Raw genomic sequence first — 13,200 nt, 5'->3', positions numbered from 1 at the left:
AGAATTTAGGGATTTACATCCCTTGGCTGTGGGGCCCCCAGCACCAGGACGTGGAGCTGCTGGAGTCCAGGGGAGGCCACGGGGATGCTCGGAGGCTGGAGCAGCTCTGCTGTGAGGAGAGGCCGAGGGGTTGGGGTTGCTCAGCCTGGAGAGGAGAAGGCCCAGGGGAGCCTTCATGGGGTGCAGGAGGGCTGGGAGGGACTCTTGGGCAGGGAGTGTAGGGATAGGACACGGGGTGATGGCTTTAAGGTAAAAGAGGGTGGGTTTGGGTTAGATCTGAGGCAGAAATTCTTTACTATGAGGGCAGTGACAGCACCTACCTGAGCTCAGGCACCGTGGGTGCTGCTTTATCTGCAGGTAACAGCCCTGCCCCTCCCTGCTTCTTCCTTAATCTGCACCCATCGCTGATCAGAGGCGACTTCACAGCTCCACACATCCACTACCAGCAGCATTTGTTCCCTTCCTATTGCATCTGGGGAAGTCACAAAGCTTAGGGACAGGCTAATTAGAGAAGAAATAAGGATACTGATGCAGAGACTCCACAAAGCAGTGGCAAGCACAGAGAAAAGAGGAGCTGTGCTTCTGCTCCGTGTTCAGGGTAGAAGTGGCACCAAGATATGACAGGCGTAGCCAAGAGCAGCTTCCTGTAATTATTTCCTTTTCCCAGGTGTTCATTAAAATGACCAAAATAGCAAGCTGAACCACAGTGCCAGGACTCTGAACCACGTTTGAAACAGATCCAAGAAGTTTCAGAAAAAAATACAGATATTTTTAACAGTATACATAAAGGACTTTGTCACCGTAAAACATTCCCATGCTTGCTCTGCTCTTTCTTAATTATTAATTAATTATTCTTAGTTACTAATTTTAAGCACTCTGAGCATGAGAAGTTACTTCTATTTAATACACAGGCATGCACCTAACAGGTAAGTTACTGGTGAGATCTCTCTTGCTGCACCTGGAACAGGGAGAAGTGTTGGCATTTTGAGAAAACCGACAGGAGACCACCTACCATGCTACCAGATCACTGCATGAAGCACAGGCGCAGGTGTTAGAGCAGGCACCACGCTGCAGTTCAGAAGGACTTGTAATTTATTTTGCATAAATCCAAATAAGCTTCCCAGGTTTGTCTCTAGGAGGCAAGGAGCCTGCTAACAGCCAGCCCTGGCATCAGCCATCGGAGCAGCACAAAGGGACTGCTTTCACAGCAGGCAAGCCTTGCCTCGTTTTCTTATGTTCAGGTGAACAAAATTTCAGATTTCATTTGTTCAGGTGAACAAATCAAACTTCCAGAAGAGAAGCTGCGCTGACCGCATCCTTCCGTAGAAGGGACACGGCGTGCCCGGGTTCAGCAGGGCATTGAAGAGGCCGAGGTTCCTGTAGGTGACCTGAATTCTAGGCTTTCCTAAGGCTTCAGAAGGAAAGGGAATGCAAAACCTGTCATTCCGAAGGATTTCAAAGCCTGTATGTGTGTGTAGTGTGATACAGGTGAGCCTCCTCTGCTTGGGTGGTCAGAGAAAACATCAGCACAGCAGACCGACAAGCTCATCGTGCATCCAGAATCTGCAAAAGAAAACCCTCAGGTGGCCTCAGAAGCAGCCTGGTTATTGTCATGATTATGTATGCACACAGCTGTGCATCATGCTGCACTTCTGAGCCCTCAGATTCAGAAATTATTCTGTAATTAAGATGATCCACCAACAGCTAACACAGGTACAGTGAACAAGCTGACCTACGGCTGCTCACTGCCACAGAGATGCCCACGTCCACCTGGCGTGCAGATATCCCTTACAGAAGTACGAGGAGAGCTGATCTTACAGCTGGAAGTAAATCTCTCAAACTACTGCTAGCTTGAAGTTGATTGAATTTAGAATAGAAATAAGTGCTTTGCTTTTTAAGTCGAGTATTTCTGGTAGGAATCCCCTGTAAAAATGCAAGATTTGCAACATTCAGATGATGAAATCCAGGTGATGAAAAAATTAAGATCAGATGGTTATGGCAAAAATGTTCCATGGTCCTTACTCACCAAGGACTGTCCTGCACTGTGGCAGTAAGGCAGTGGTCAAAAGTGGACATATCTTCATGAAACAGACAGCTAAACCCCAAAAACCTCTGAGGTGCACTGCCACATTTAAGCTTCCTCACACTGAACTTTCAGCTGCAAAAAGAGGTTGTGTGAGTAGCAGCTGGCTCCTCCTCGACACGGAGGAATACATTTTCCCTGCGTCATCTTCCAAAGTCAGGGGTTTTCGAAGGAGCTATTCCCATGGTATCAAAAAATTCATAAAAAAATCATGCGGTTCTTTCAAGGTGCACACGAAAACGGTATCCTGAACTGAACAGTATCCTCAAATTCACCAAACTACCCAACATCTTAACAGAAGGAAGGATACTGAAAATTGCTACCACAAGCAATTGCCTGAGACATCATCCTTCACTGTAGTCACAATCCATTGACATCAGGTTTACCTAAAACGTGATGACAACTCCATAAGATGAGGATAAGCAAGAGGCTCAAGGATGCAGAGCTCTTAAATGAAGTTTTTTTTTACCACAGGCCTGTAATATTTTAAAGCTACGCTGCCACCAAACATTGTGTGTGCTTAAAGAGCTCCCAAAACAGCTTCTGAGTTGGTATCAGTCAGGTACATTAAACTAGGGGGCCAGCAGACAACACAGGAGAGCCGTATGGGTGAGATGCACATCCAAGCTGGTCTCCAAGTCCTCCGCCACTGCATGGGGAGCACCCAGAGCCTGCTCATGAGCCGAGATTACACTGAGCGCTGCTCTGAACTCCTCTGCCAGGTGAAGAAAGCTGCAAGGGCTCCTCAGGTGAGCAGGCAGCAGCTCCTCTGGAGCCCTGCACTGCAGAGGAGAAGTTTTCCTTTTCCACACTTACCCTCAGAAGCAAGGGCAACAGGATCGGCATGGACAGGAGCCAGAGCACGGAACAGAGCAGGAACAGCCCCCGCCTGTGCCCCCAAGGCTGCCGACCGGCTCCGTAGACACCCACCTTCACCCTCCTCCTCCTCAGTCCTAAAAATAAGCACCCCCAAAAGATCAAGCAGACGCACACAAAAACTCTTAGTCATGCCAGCCTGAAGAACTAAACAAGCCTTGTGAATTATTCAGCTTCATGCTTTCTTTAGACTGAAGCAACACAAAATAACTCCTTCAGCAAATACGGCTGGATCCAGACCCATTCTGAAAAGCCTGAAGAGCTCTCCCTGAAGTCCGGGAAGCCTGAAGAGCCTTTATAAATAAAACCTCCTACCACACATGAAATAAGCAGGCAGGTGAAAGAGGAGAAAGAGCTTTAATAAGAAAAGCGCATTTTTAAGTGTCCTGTTTTCAAGATGCTAAAGGCAAGGAATACGTATGTATATTTTTAATAAGAACTTCCTCTAAAAGCAACTTAGTCATCAGTGAGAGGGGGGTTAGTTAAACTAATGAGGCAGCAAAGACTGCTAGGGAGGCAGTTAAATGCTCCCACTGTAGTCATCAGAATACTCCGAAAGGTTGTTAAACGTAGATTACCATTCCCACAGCCACGTCATTTTTGTGTGAATCCTCGCAAAATCAGGTACCTTAAGCCACCAGATGTGCATCCACCGCAGAGCCCCGAGCAGTAAATGTTATTTATTTGCTAGTTTATACGTGCAGACTTTAAGTGCCCTGCATGTGCCCCATGGCTCGCTTCTGTCAGATGGATGCATCCAGCACTGCTGGAGCACTGTAGGCTGGGACTTTGCTTCCTTCTCCTCCTGCACCCCCTTTAAAACAACAAAATCACGCGTCCCACTGAAAGCATTTCAGCTTTAATGCACAAGCTGAACCGATTCTTTGATGGATGTGTTTACGAGCACCCATCCCAGCAGCAAGGTATTCCAGGTTAAGCCGTCACCTCTCCCAGAAATACCGGCAGGGTGGTCAGTCAAGGGCATGCAGCGAGCTGCAGGTGTTAACTGGGAACAAGCAGCACAACCCAACAAGATTCTCAGCACAGCACCACTCGTGAGAGGTTAGTTTGAGGTGTTTATTACGGTGTTTTATTCAACAGCGATACACAGCTTCACATCATACAAGGCATCGGAATCTGAGAAAAATCAGCAGTGACAGCAGACAGGCTTATTAGCACAGAGGAGGTATAGTATGTTCTGAAAACACTGCGTTGCCTCCCAAAACTGGACAAAATAACATGAAATTTAAACAGAGTAATACATTCGGTAGCTACCCAGCTTTCTGGGAAAAAAAAGATACAAAAATAAAGACACTCTCTCTAGCATATCAATTTTCTGCCCTAGGTTTTCAGGGAGGTGCACGTACATTTTCTGGGGGTGACTGGAGACACGACACACCGCGCTGATCCCCCAGCATCCCCACCTCCCCTCGCAGCATGCAGCCCCAGCACAGCCCCACCACCCTTCTGCCCCAAAAAACACCCCTGTTACATCACAGGGCTCGTGGTAAGGAAGGTGGTCACAGAGACACAGAACCCACCAGCTCTTCCTCTGCCTGCACTTTATACTCAGTTTATACCTAATGACATTTAAAGGAAGGAGGATAAAGACATGGGGGGGAAGTGGCAGTGTGATGGAATGAGTGACTCGTGCTAGCGTGAGCAGCTGACAGCGACTGAACCCTGGGTGCCCTGCTCTCATTAGCAGCCCTTGCACTGCTCGAGGCGATGCTGTGGTGGTTCAGGGCTGGTCGCAAACCCTACCCTGCTGTGCTGAGCCCTCCTGGCACTGCTGGCCAGCAGCTCCCCCGAAGCAGGGCCTTAAAACATCACTGTGCTCTGCTGCAGCGAAGCACTGCAGGGGAAAAGGCTCTGCAAGCTGTTACTCAGTCTGAAAATTCCTCTGATTTATTATTTACTTTCCGTTTCTGGGGCACCGGTGGCTAAGCCCACTTAAGGCAAAAGGTGAGAAAGCACGATTTGTGGCACCAAAGTTAAAATGCCTGCAATGCTGCCTTGCTCCGGAGTCAGCCATGCTAAAAGGCAGTTACAGGAGGTCTTTAAAATATGTCTGTCTTTATGGGAACCAAAACCAGGAGGAAGAAAGCACTTCATGCCCAGAGGAAAGGGCCAAGCACCCCTCCTTGCTTCAGGCACGAATGCATCGCACCGGGGGGGCTCTGGCCCCAGAGGTGGAGGCTGCCGGCCTCGTGCTGCCACACGGCTCGTCTCCAGTACCACCAGAAAGGCAGGGGACACCCTCATGGCCCTTTTTGCCACTGTGGCTTGGATCCCGGTCACCTCTCCGGCCCTCCTCCATGGGCAGCGGCCATTTTTGTACCTCAGTCATGGGCTGGGCCCAGCGGCTGCAGGCCTCACATCACCAACATGGTGGCTGTCAGGAGAGGAGCCTGGCTTGTAGGCACACGGGTATCATCCCAGCACTGCTGTCTCAGCCCAGCAAACTGGCACCACGAGGCTATCAGCTGCTAAGGAGGCTTGGGATGGTGGGCAAAGCAGTTACGTTCCCACTGACTCAGAGAACAGAAGCCTTGGGCCCTGCCGCCCATCGCTAGCAGGCTGATTATGGGCCACTCACTGCCACAACTCCAGGCACTATCGCCCTGGGGGGGAGCCTGTGAGGGCTCAAAAAGTCATCAAGATTGGCTGGGTTGCTCTCTGAGAGAGTTTCAGAGAAAACCTTGAGGTGGTGTAACTGCAGCACTCATTCCCAGTGCAATATTCTCACAGGAAATCATTAGCAGGCCAGCACCACAACGCGGTCAGGTGCTAGCAGGGCACTGGGAACATTCATGTGCAGGCCACTCTCTTCACAGAGAGAAAAATTCTTTTTTTTTAGGCCAAATGCTCAACATAAGAGCTTTTGGCAATTTGGAGAATCGTGTTCTGCCTCTGGATTTTGATTCAAATAAATCCTGTACTTGACTCGCCTTCAGTACCTGAGAATTTCAGCTGCACAACTCTACTGTCCTCAAAGAAAACATTCACTGGTCTACCAAAAAGCCTGAGCTTGCCTCATTTAAAATACTAGAATTTAAAATACTAGTGTCCTAGTACTCTCTCAGTTATTCCCTTCTCCTGAGCTTTATCTGTTAATGGTAGTAACTAAGCTTTTGGAATTGCGAGGGGCTGGCTGACCTCCTGCAGTTCTGCTTCAGGTTCAAATGGACACGCTCCTTTTGGTGTTGCTGGAAACTGCTTTAACTATTTCAGGCTAGATTTGGCAACCTGTTCATGGGTCTTTTGTTTCTCTCAGAGTTGGAAGGGGCAGATTTTTTGACAGACTTTTTCCATGGCAGGTATAATTCATCCAAGTACGCTGTCATACCAAAATGGAGCTAACAGCACAGGCTTACCTCCAAGGGTTGTGAGAGGCAGTACAATAACAAAGCAAGCCTACAGAGGCAAGAAGCTGAGGCTGGTCATTCTCTTTTATACTTTTTTATCCCAGTTGATGGCAATCCTTCAACCCAACCCCCACAAACCAAAGAGGAACCTCCTGTACCTCAGTAAGCAAGGTTATTCCTAATCTATTTTTCAAGTCTTCATAATTAATGTTATGAAGTGGAAACACTCATTTCGACGATGTCAGCGTTGTTAAAGATAAAAACCTCACATGAGAAGGTTTCAAAGCAGCAGGGGTAAAGGCAAGTAGCGTTATTCTAGGCTGTGGTGAGCAGGGGGAGACGGGAGAGGAGCTGCAGTCATGGTGCACCCATCCGCATGAAAGCACAACTTTAACACCAAACCTTCTGTCATTAAGCATCCATGAAAAAAAAAGGATTTAAATTAAATTTAAAGGTGGTTGAACTGAAAATGGAGCTGTAGTTGTGATTTGGATACAGTGGGAGTGCTGACATAGTGCAGTTTAAAACCATCATGCACGTTTGTGCTTACACAAAGAAAGGAAGGTTTCAACAAGCACTGCAGAGCAGAGGGAGGAGGAGAAGGGCTGATCGGCCGACAGCACAGCTACCCTTTGGTTTCTTCTACACGTAAAGTCCAAGGATGTAAAGCAAGAGCTCTGTAAAATGCTGAAGATTTTAGAAGTGTAATGGCAGGTAGAAAAGTACATTGGTCTTGTAACAGTGGCAGCCCCAGTGTTAGGAGACAGTCTAGGCTTCTAGGAGGAGAAAATAGAAGAGAGGAAAAGAAGTAGGAGAGGGAAAAGGGATGGGGAAAGGGGCAAAAAAGCGCAAGTCATTAGTAAACATGAACATTCAGGTAGCACACTGCACAACAAGCAATATTTCATCTAGTGCAGCCAGGAGATTTGCCAAAAGCCAGATTAGAGACACGTGATATTTTGCTCTTACAAGTGTCCGAAAATACATCACCAGCCATGCTACGGCATGACGCTGTGCCACATGCAGAAATTAGCTGTGATAAATCGAGATTAGTGACAAATTGCTAACAAGAGAGCAGCAGCTCAGGATGCTGCTTGCGAGCACAATTTGCACTGAAAACGGTTACAAACTGTTTTTGTGACCTGATCTCAGAGGAAAAGACAAGCAGGCTGGCTTGGAGAGAAAGTCCATCTAGGGGAAGTATGGACCCGAGAGCGATACTTCCCCAGGTAACTTATCTTCCAACAAGAATGAGAGCTATCACGTTACTCCGTTTGATTGTCCTTGATGGATTTCTTTGATTAATTTGTCTTTTTAAAAAAAATATATAAAATTCCTTGGAACTCTGGGCAAATATCCTGCAGTAAGGAGTTGCAAACATTGCACTGTTCAAAAGTTACTTCTGTGTGTTTTGCTTTCAACCTGCTGTAGCTTGACCAGGCACTTTGTAGGTTTTGTTTTGCATGGTGAAGGTTAACAGCCATCCCGACCCCGCTACCTGCGTGCTGCCGGCGACCACCAGCTGCTCCCCAAACCAGTGCCCACCAGTGATTCCCCACAGCCGCCCCAGGCCTGGCCCCAAAGCCCTTCTCTCCTATTTGTCCTTATAAGGAAGAAAAACCCGATAGAGGCTTTGTGGGCAGGCTGAGGGCCCGAGCCCGAGCTCCTGGTCTGCAGCTCTGCAATTCTCAGCAAAGCAAAACAAAGAAGCCACCCCCCCAACCCAAAGAAACCAGTGCCCCACCGGGCTCAGCCCTGCCAGGAGCCGGGCTCCAGCTCTGCAGCACGACACGAAGGCTGCTCGGGGCCCTCACGCACAGGCAACGTGAAGGCAGCTTCCCTACCTCTGCTTTATATTCTGCAACAGCGAGCTCCACGCATCCCTCCAGCTGCCGTGTGAATACCTCATGCTGTAATAATTCTGAGGTTAACCTGGGTTTTGCCCCCGTGTTACAGTCGTTCTGGATTTACGCCACCTTCTACATTAGCAGGACTTCGCGCGGGGCAGCCGGTCAGGAGGCAGCGCGGGCTGCCAAGGCAGCACTAAGATTGCAGCCCCAATTCTAGCCTCTGCATGCACATACACCAGATGTCTGTAGATTATGTTGCATGCAATAAAACATTAACAAGTCAACACCTTGTTTTATTTGATAGGTGAAAAAAAAGTGGAGCGATGCTTCCTGGGAGACCTAGCCCGGAGCGGTAAGCGGATATTTGGATTTTCAAAGAGCCTGACTACAGCTTTCCCCTTTACCTAAGGCGTTTCAGAATCCAACCCAAACACAGCTCTGCTGTTAAAAGCTCTCTGTAGCTCTTAGGACAGCTTTTTCCTGCAGAAAGCTGGGTTTTGGGAGCTTCATCCTTACCCCTCTCTCTGCTACTCCTTTCCTACCTCTGCACCGGGCCCACGCTGCACAATCCACGAGAATCACTTCAGCGTCAAAAAGACAAATCAGGAAGGAGATCCAGTTGAAAACAAGCAAGCCAGCCAAAAAACTGAAGGTGGCTTACGGCCAGGGACAAAAGGATGTAGGCAGCACCACCTCCCCAACGCAGAAGCAGGCCCTACCGACGTCTGTCCCCTGCCCTGGAACAACTTCCCTCTATTTCTGCAGAGCATCAACTCTTCAACTCTCTGAAAAAAATCTCTATTATCTGCTTTAAAATTAGCATTTATCACTTTCTCTCAAATGTATAAGCACTGATTTTTTAATTATTCCATATGGAAGAGGGTAGGGGGAAAGAAACCATGAAGTAATTGTGTAGATCTTCTGTTATTCCGAAAAACCTCATTAACTTGATGCCTGTGACTGTTTCCCTTCTGACACGCTGTTTCTACCACTTTGATGTCACTTTTAGACAGTCTTCAACGTGAAAAAAAAATGAAACCCCACCCCACAAAGATGGAACATATGAATAAATTAAAAGGCTGCAGACACATAAAAGAATCTTTGATCAAAATTGTTAGCATCTCGCACTTGAAGAGTTAAACCTCCAGAAAGCTAGCACTAAAAAGTACCAGCCATTTTAAAACACAAATTCAGAAGTTCAATAAAAAAAATACCAATGCATTTAAGTAGTCCTACCTGACGTGTCGTAAATCTGATTTTATTATGCACCAAATAGAGAGGAAGTATCCTTAGGGAGGTTCAGAAGTGTCCTTAATTTCAGTTCTACACTAAATTACAGAAGATGCACCTCTTTCTTTTGACCAGATTTACGATGGCAAATTAAGCACACAGATCGCGTTTTAACTTCCCATCCTCGATAAGAACACACTAACGAGAATTGAAAAAAGGGCGTTTTTCATTCATCCCTGTCTCTCCCACTCCTGTTAAGTTCATCATGATCTGGATTATTTCTGTCTCGGGGCTGCACCTATGGACTAGCAAGGCTGCGGGTGCTGGGAACATCGCACGCCTTGGCGATGACCTGGCCTGCTAAAGCTGAGCTGGAGATCATTGAAAGGGACACCAAGAGAACAGCTCCTGCTGATGCCAGGATGACAGTCAGCTCTATCTACGGCCTGTCAAAGCCCACACCCTCCCCATCAAGAAATAACCACGTTTCCAGTGGCTCATACACACAGACTCGGAGTTCAGCACTGCTCACACTGAAGAGTTCGGCTGGAATTTGATGGGAAAGCTGAGTCACAGCGAGAACGCCTCATAGGAGGGAAATGGCATTTGTCACTAAATATAACTGTTAAAGACAACTAACTCCAGCATATGCTATGCTGATCGCAAGATCAGTTACTTTCCAGATTCCTTGCAAGTCTGAAATATTGGTCCACTTAATTCATAACCAGTTTCTTGCAGAATGAGGTGGCCTTGTGCTGTTCCAAAGACCTCAGTTTCGGCTTTGGCAGCACACTGCTCCAGCAATTATTATGAGCAACTTACAGAAGAGCTGTTGTTTAGGGTGGAAGGAGCTGGAAAAGCACAAGAGAAGCTGCAGAATGATCAGAGCAGTGTAATTTCACGGGCAGCTATGAAAAAAATGCATCAAGGGATGACGTACTCAGAAGAAACCTCACCGTCAGCCTCACTGGGAGCAGAAGTCACAAGGGTCAGGGTAGAGCTCAGGTATGAATGTTACGGATTCCCTGGAAAGCCATTAAGGTATCCGTGCCCTAGATGTTACCTTCCCAACACTGGCCATGGATAACGCCCACAGTGCCTTCAGAGTGCTTTATGCATATAAGCAATTTCAAACCCAAAAGAAAATGGGAGATTTACGAAGAATTTGAAACAAAATAGGTAATTTTAAAAGCCCTCTGTGGAGAAATACTAGTTAAAGACGACTGCATTTGGTCAAAACGAGGTTACAGCTGTTCCAAGGACAGATACAGACAGCGATGTGATTCACTCAGACATCAAGCACTTACCTGGGCGGTGATCTTCTATTCCATGGTCACCATTTTCTAGAACCGTTGGCCCAGAAGCCGAAGTATCTGCAACAAACGATAGGCAACGTTGGTGCTGGATGAAATCAATCTTAATCCAAAAAACAAGGCAGCACTGCTGTTATCAAACACAAAGGATTTTTCCCCAGATTCATTTCTGAAATGAAGGCACCCACGTGGCGCTGAGCCTGCGCACCTCGAACCCCAAAAGAAGAGATTTCCTTTAAGGGGTGTTCTGGGATTTTTAATCCTATTCTAAAGATAGGGGTCCTTCTTGCTACGCTGCATAGAAATACTCATTGCAAAGAAAAGGCTGCTTTCAGTCAAAAGTTTGTAATCTTCCGCACAAGAGTTACTCTAAAGATGCTTATGTCTGACTTCCTGAAGCAACTTTACTCCAAATGGAGCATACACAGAGCTGAGCGGTGCCTCTGGTCACTCAAGTGCCCTCTACAAGTCCTGAGGCCTGATGGGCTGCACCCACAAGTGCTGAGGGATCTGGGCAACATCACTTTGAGGCCACTGCTGGGTATCTTTGAGAGGTTCATGGTGACTGGAAGAGTTTCCTGAAGGCTGGAAGAAAGCAAACATCACTCCCATCTTCAAAAACAGCAAGAAAAACCCATCAGCCTCACCCTCTAGCACCTTTTGGTGGGGACTGAAGGTCTCCATCTCAGCTCTGACAGCACATCGCTAAAGCAAACATCAGGGAGAGACTTAGAAAGGGGTAGGTTGGGGTGGAAGACAACCAAATACAAAAGCTTGTAAGTCAACAACCACAGGGAGATTTACTGAATACATTCAAGGATATTCTCAGTTCCAAATCTTGTTCCAACACAGAAAAAAATCAAGAGGCAGTGGGATTCATGCACTGAGCTTGGACGGCGTGGCAGCAACACGAGACCTGGTGAGAGCTGAGGCACCTCAGAATCAAAGAGATGAGCTCTAGCCTGGACTTTGCCATCTGCTCACTGGGCAGGATTTAATTAACATACAGTAACAAGATGTTTTTAAGAAGAACACTTCTTGTTCTGGTAAGCAAACTTTTCCTATTCATCGAAATACGCTGGTGAAATTCTATCTTCTCCCCTAACCTTTACGCTGGGCTGCTGGGAGTCAATCACTCCGACCAATTTGGCAAAACTGCTTGAGGATTTGTTCTATTTTTAGCGAGTGAGCTCAGACTGTGGTCCTTACAGAAGCAGCTGGATTAGGCCAGCATTAGTCCTAGAGCGGGCTGCCAGCAGCACGGGGTCTCTGCACCCCCAGGACAGGTGAACATCACAAGGCCGTTTACATAAATGAAAGGCATCGTTCTTGCAAGAAGCTCCAAATCTTAAGATGTTCTCTAATTTCTTCAATAAATTTATCTTAATCTCTGTGAATTTAGGCTGTTTCAGGACTGGAGAAGTGGGAGGGATCACTCCACAAACGACACTGCAGTGTTAATTAAGCTTAATGAGTGGCACAAGCCCTAAGAGCAGTCCAGCTCCTCAGGACGTTTGCTCTGCTCACCGTAATGGCTACAGAAACCTAAAAGCCATTCAAATCAAATCACTCCCCAAAAGGCAGCTGGAGATGCTGCCGTCCCTTCCCTGAGCCCAAGCCATTTTAAAACAAAGCTACATTACCAGTGGACGTCAGGCACAGCACTTCAGGGCTTCATCCAACTCGTGGGGAAGCAAAAGGGAAGTCTTTCCAGTTAGTTCAGAGGCTCATGCTGGTGTTTTACAGAAATCCAACATGAACTTGCCAGACAGCTTATAGAAAAACATACACCTACATCCTTTTCAAGTAGCTGAAAATACGACAGGAATCCCTGGACCTGTTTCTTAGCAGTTAAACACACCAGCTCCTCCTGCTGTCAGTCTTCACAAGGTCTGGTACTTACTGTAACAGCAGAGCAGGCTGAGCCAGTAACTGGGAAACCTGCTGCCAGTCCCTGGGTGTGCTCATCGCATCACGCAAGGAGAGAGCGGGGGCACGGGGCGGCTCGCACATCGGCTTCGCCTGCACCAAGTGGAAGGCTGGGTGTCTTAGGGAACAGTGGGGTCTTACAGGGGATCTCCAAGGCATTACACAGAAGCCAGTGCTCAGCCCAAGTGCAGGAGCTGTGAGCTTCCTCGAGCCCCGCTCATGTGGGTGCTGTAACACTGGTTTAATGAAGGCGCTGGCAGTGCTGTTACAACCACGGCTTTGGAGGCTCGAGTCATGGTAAGCGTCCTAAGAGGCTTTTTGTAGTGGGGAAACGAGCAGCAGCCCCGTTTCTGCCACCCACAGACACTTCAGGAGCTTAATCTGCAAGTGGAAACGTGAGCACAAGTTCTGGTTTAGGCTGGGCACCATCACACTGCTCGGTGCCATCCCGACGTGAACGTGACGCCTCGCTCAGCCGAGCGGCCACTGGGAGGTCTCTGCTCCTGGTGCCTTAAAACCAGGACTCTGGTTGACTGCAAACATGACTGGAT

The 13,200-nt window shown here is 47.7% G+C and overlaps 1 protein-coding gene across 14 annotated transcripts in view; it reads right to left on the bottom strand.

Annotated features, from left to right (window-relative positions):
• The window catches only part of MAP4 (microtubule associated protein 4), a 143,145-nt gene that overhangs the window by 78,590 nt on the left and 51,355 nt on the right, over positions 1-13,200 (bottom strand). For all 14 annotated transcript variants that reach the window (XM_084509085.1, XM_084509096.1, XM_084509087.1 and 11 more), the window contains one exon: positions 10,715-10,780. In XM_084509085.1, coding sequence (XP_084365211.1) covers positions 10,715-10,780 — 66 coding nt within the window. The remainder of the gene's footprint in view (positions 1-10,714; positions 10,781-13,200) is intronic.

Source organism: Aythya ferina (genome assembly GCF_964211825.1).
Source record: "Aythya ferina genome assembly, chromosome: 2".
NCBI classification, from domain to species: Eukaryota; Metazoa; Chordata; class Aves; order Anseriformes; family Anatidae; genus Aythya; species Aythya ferina.
Note: the sequence above shows the minus strand (reverse complement) of the source record. Positions and strands in the feature narration are given on the sequence as shown.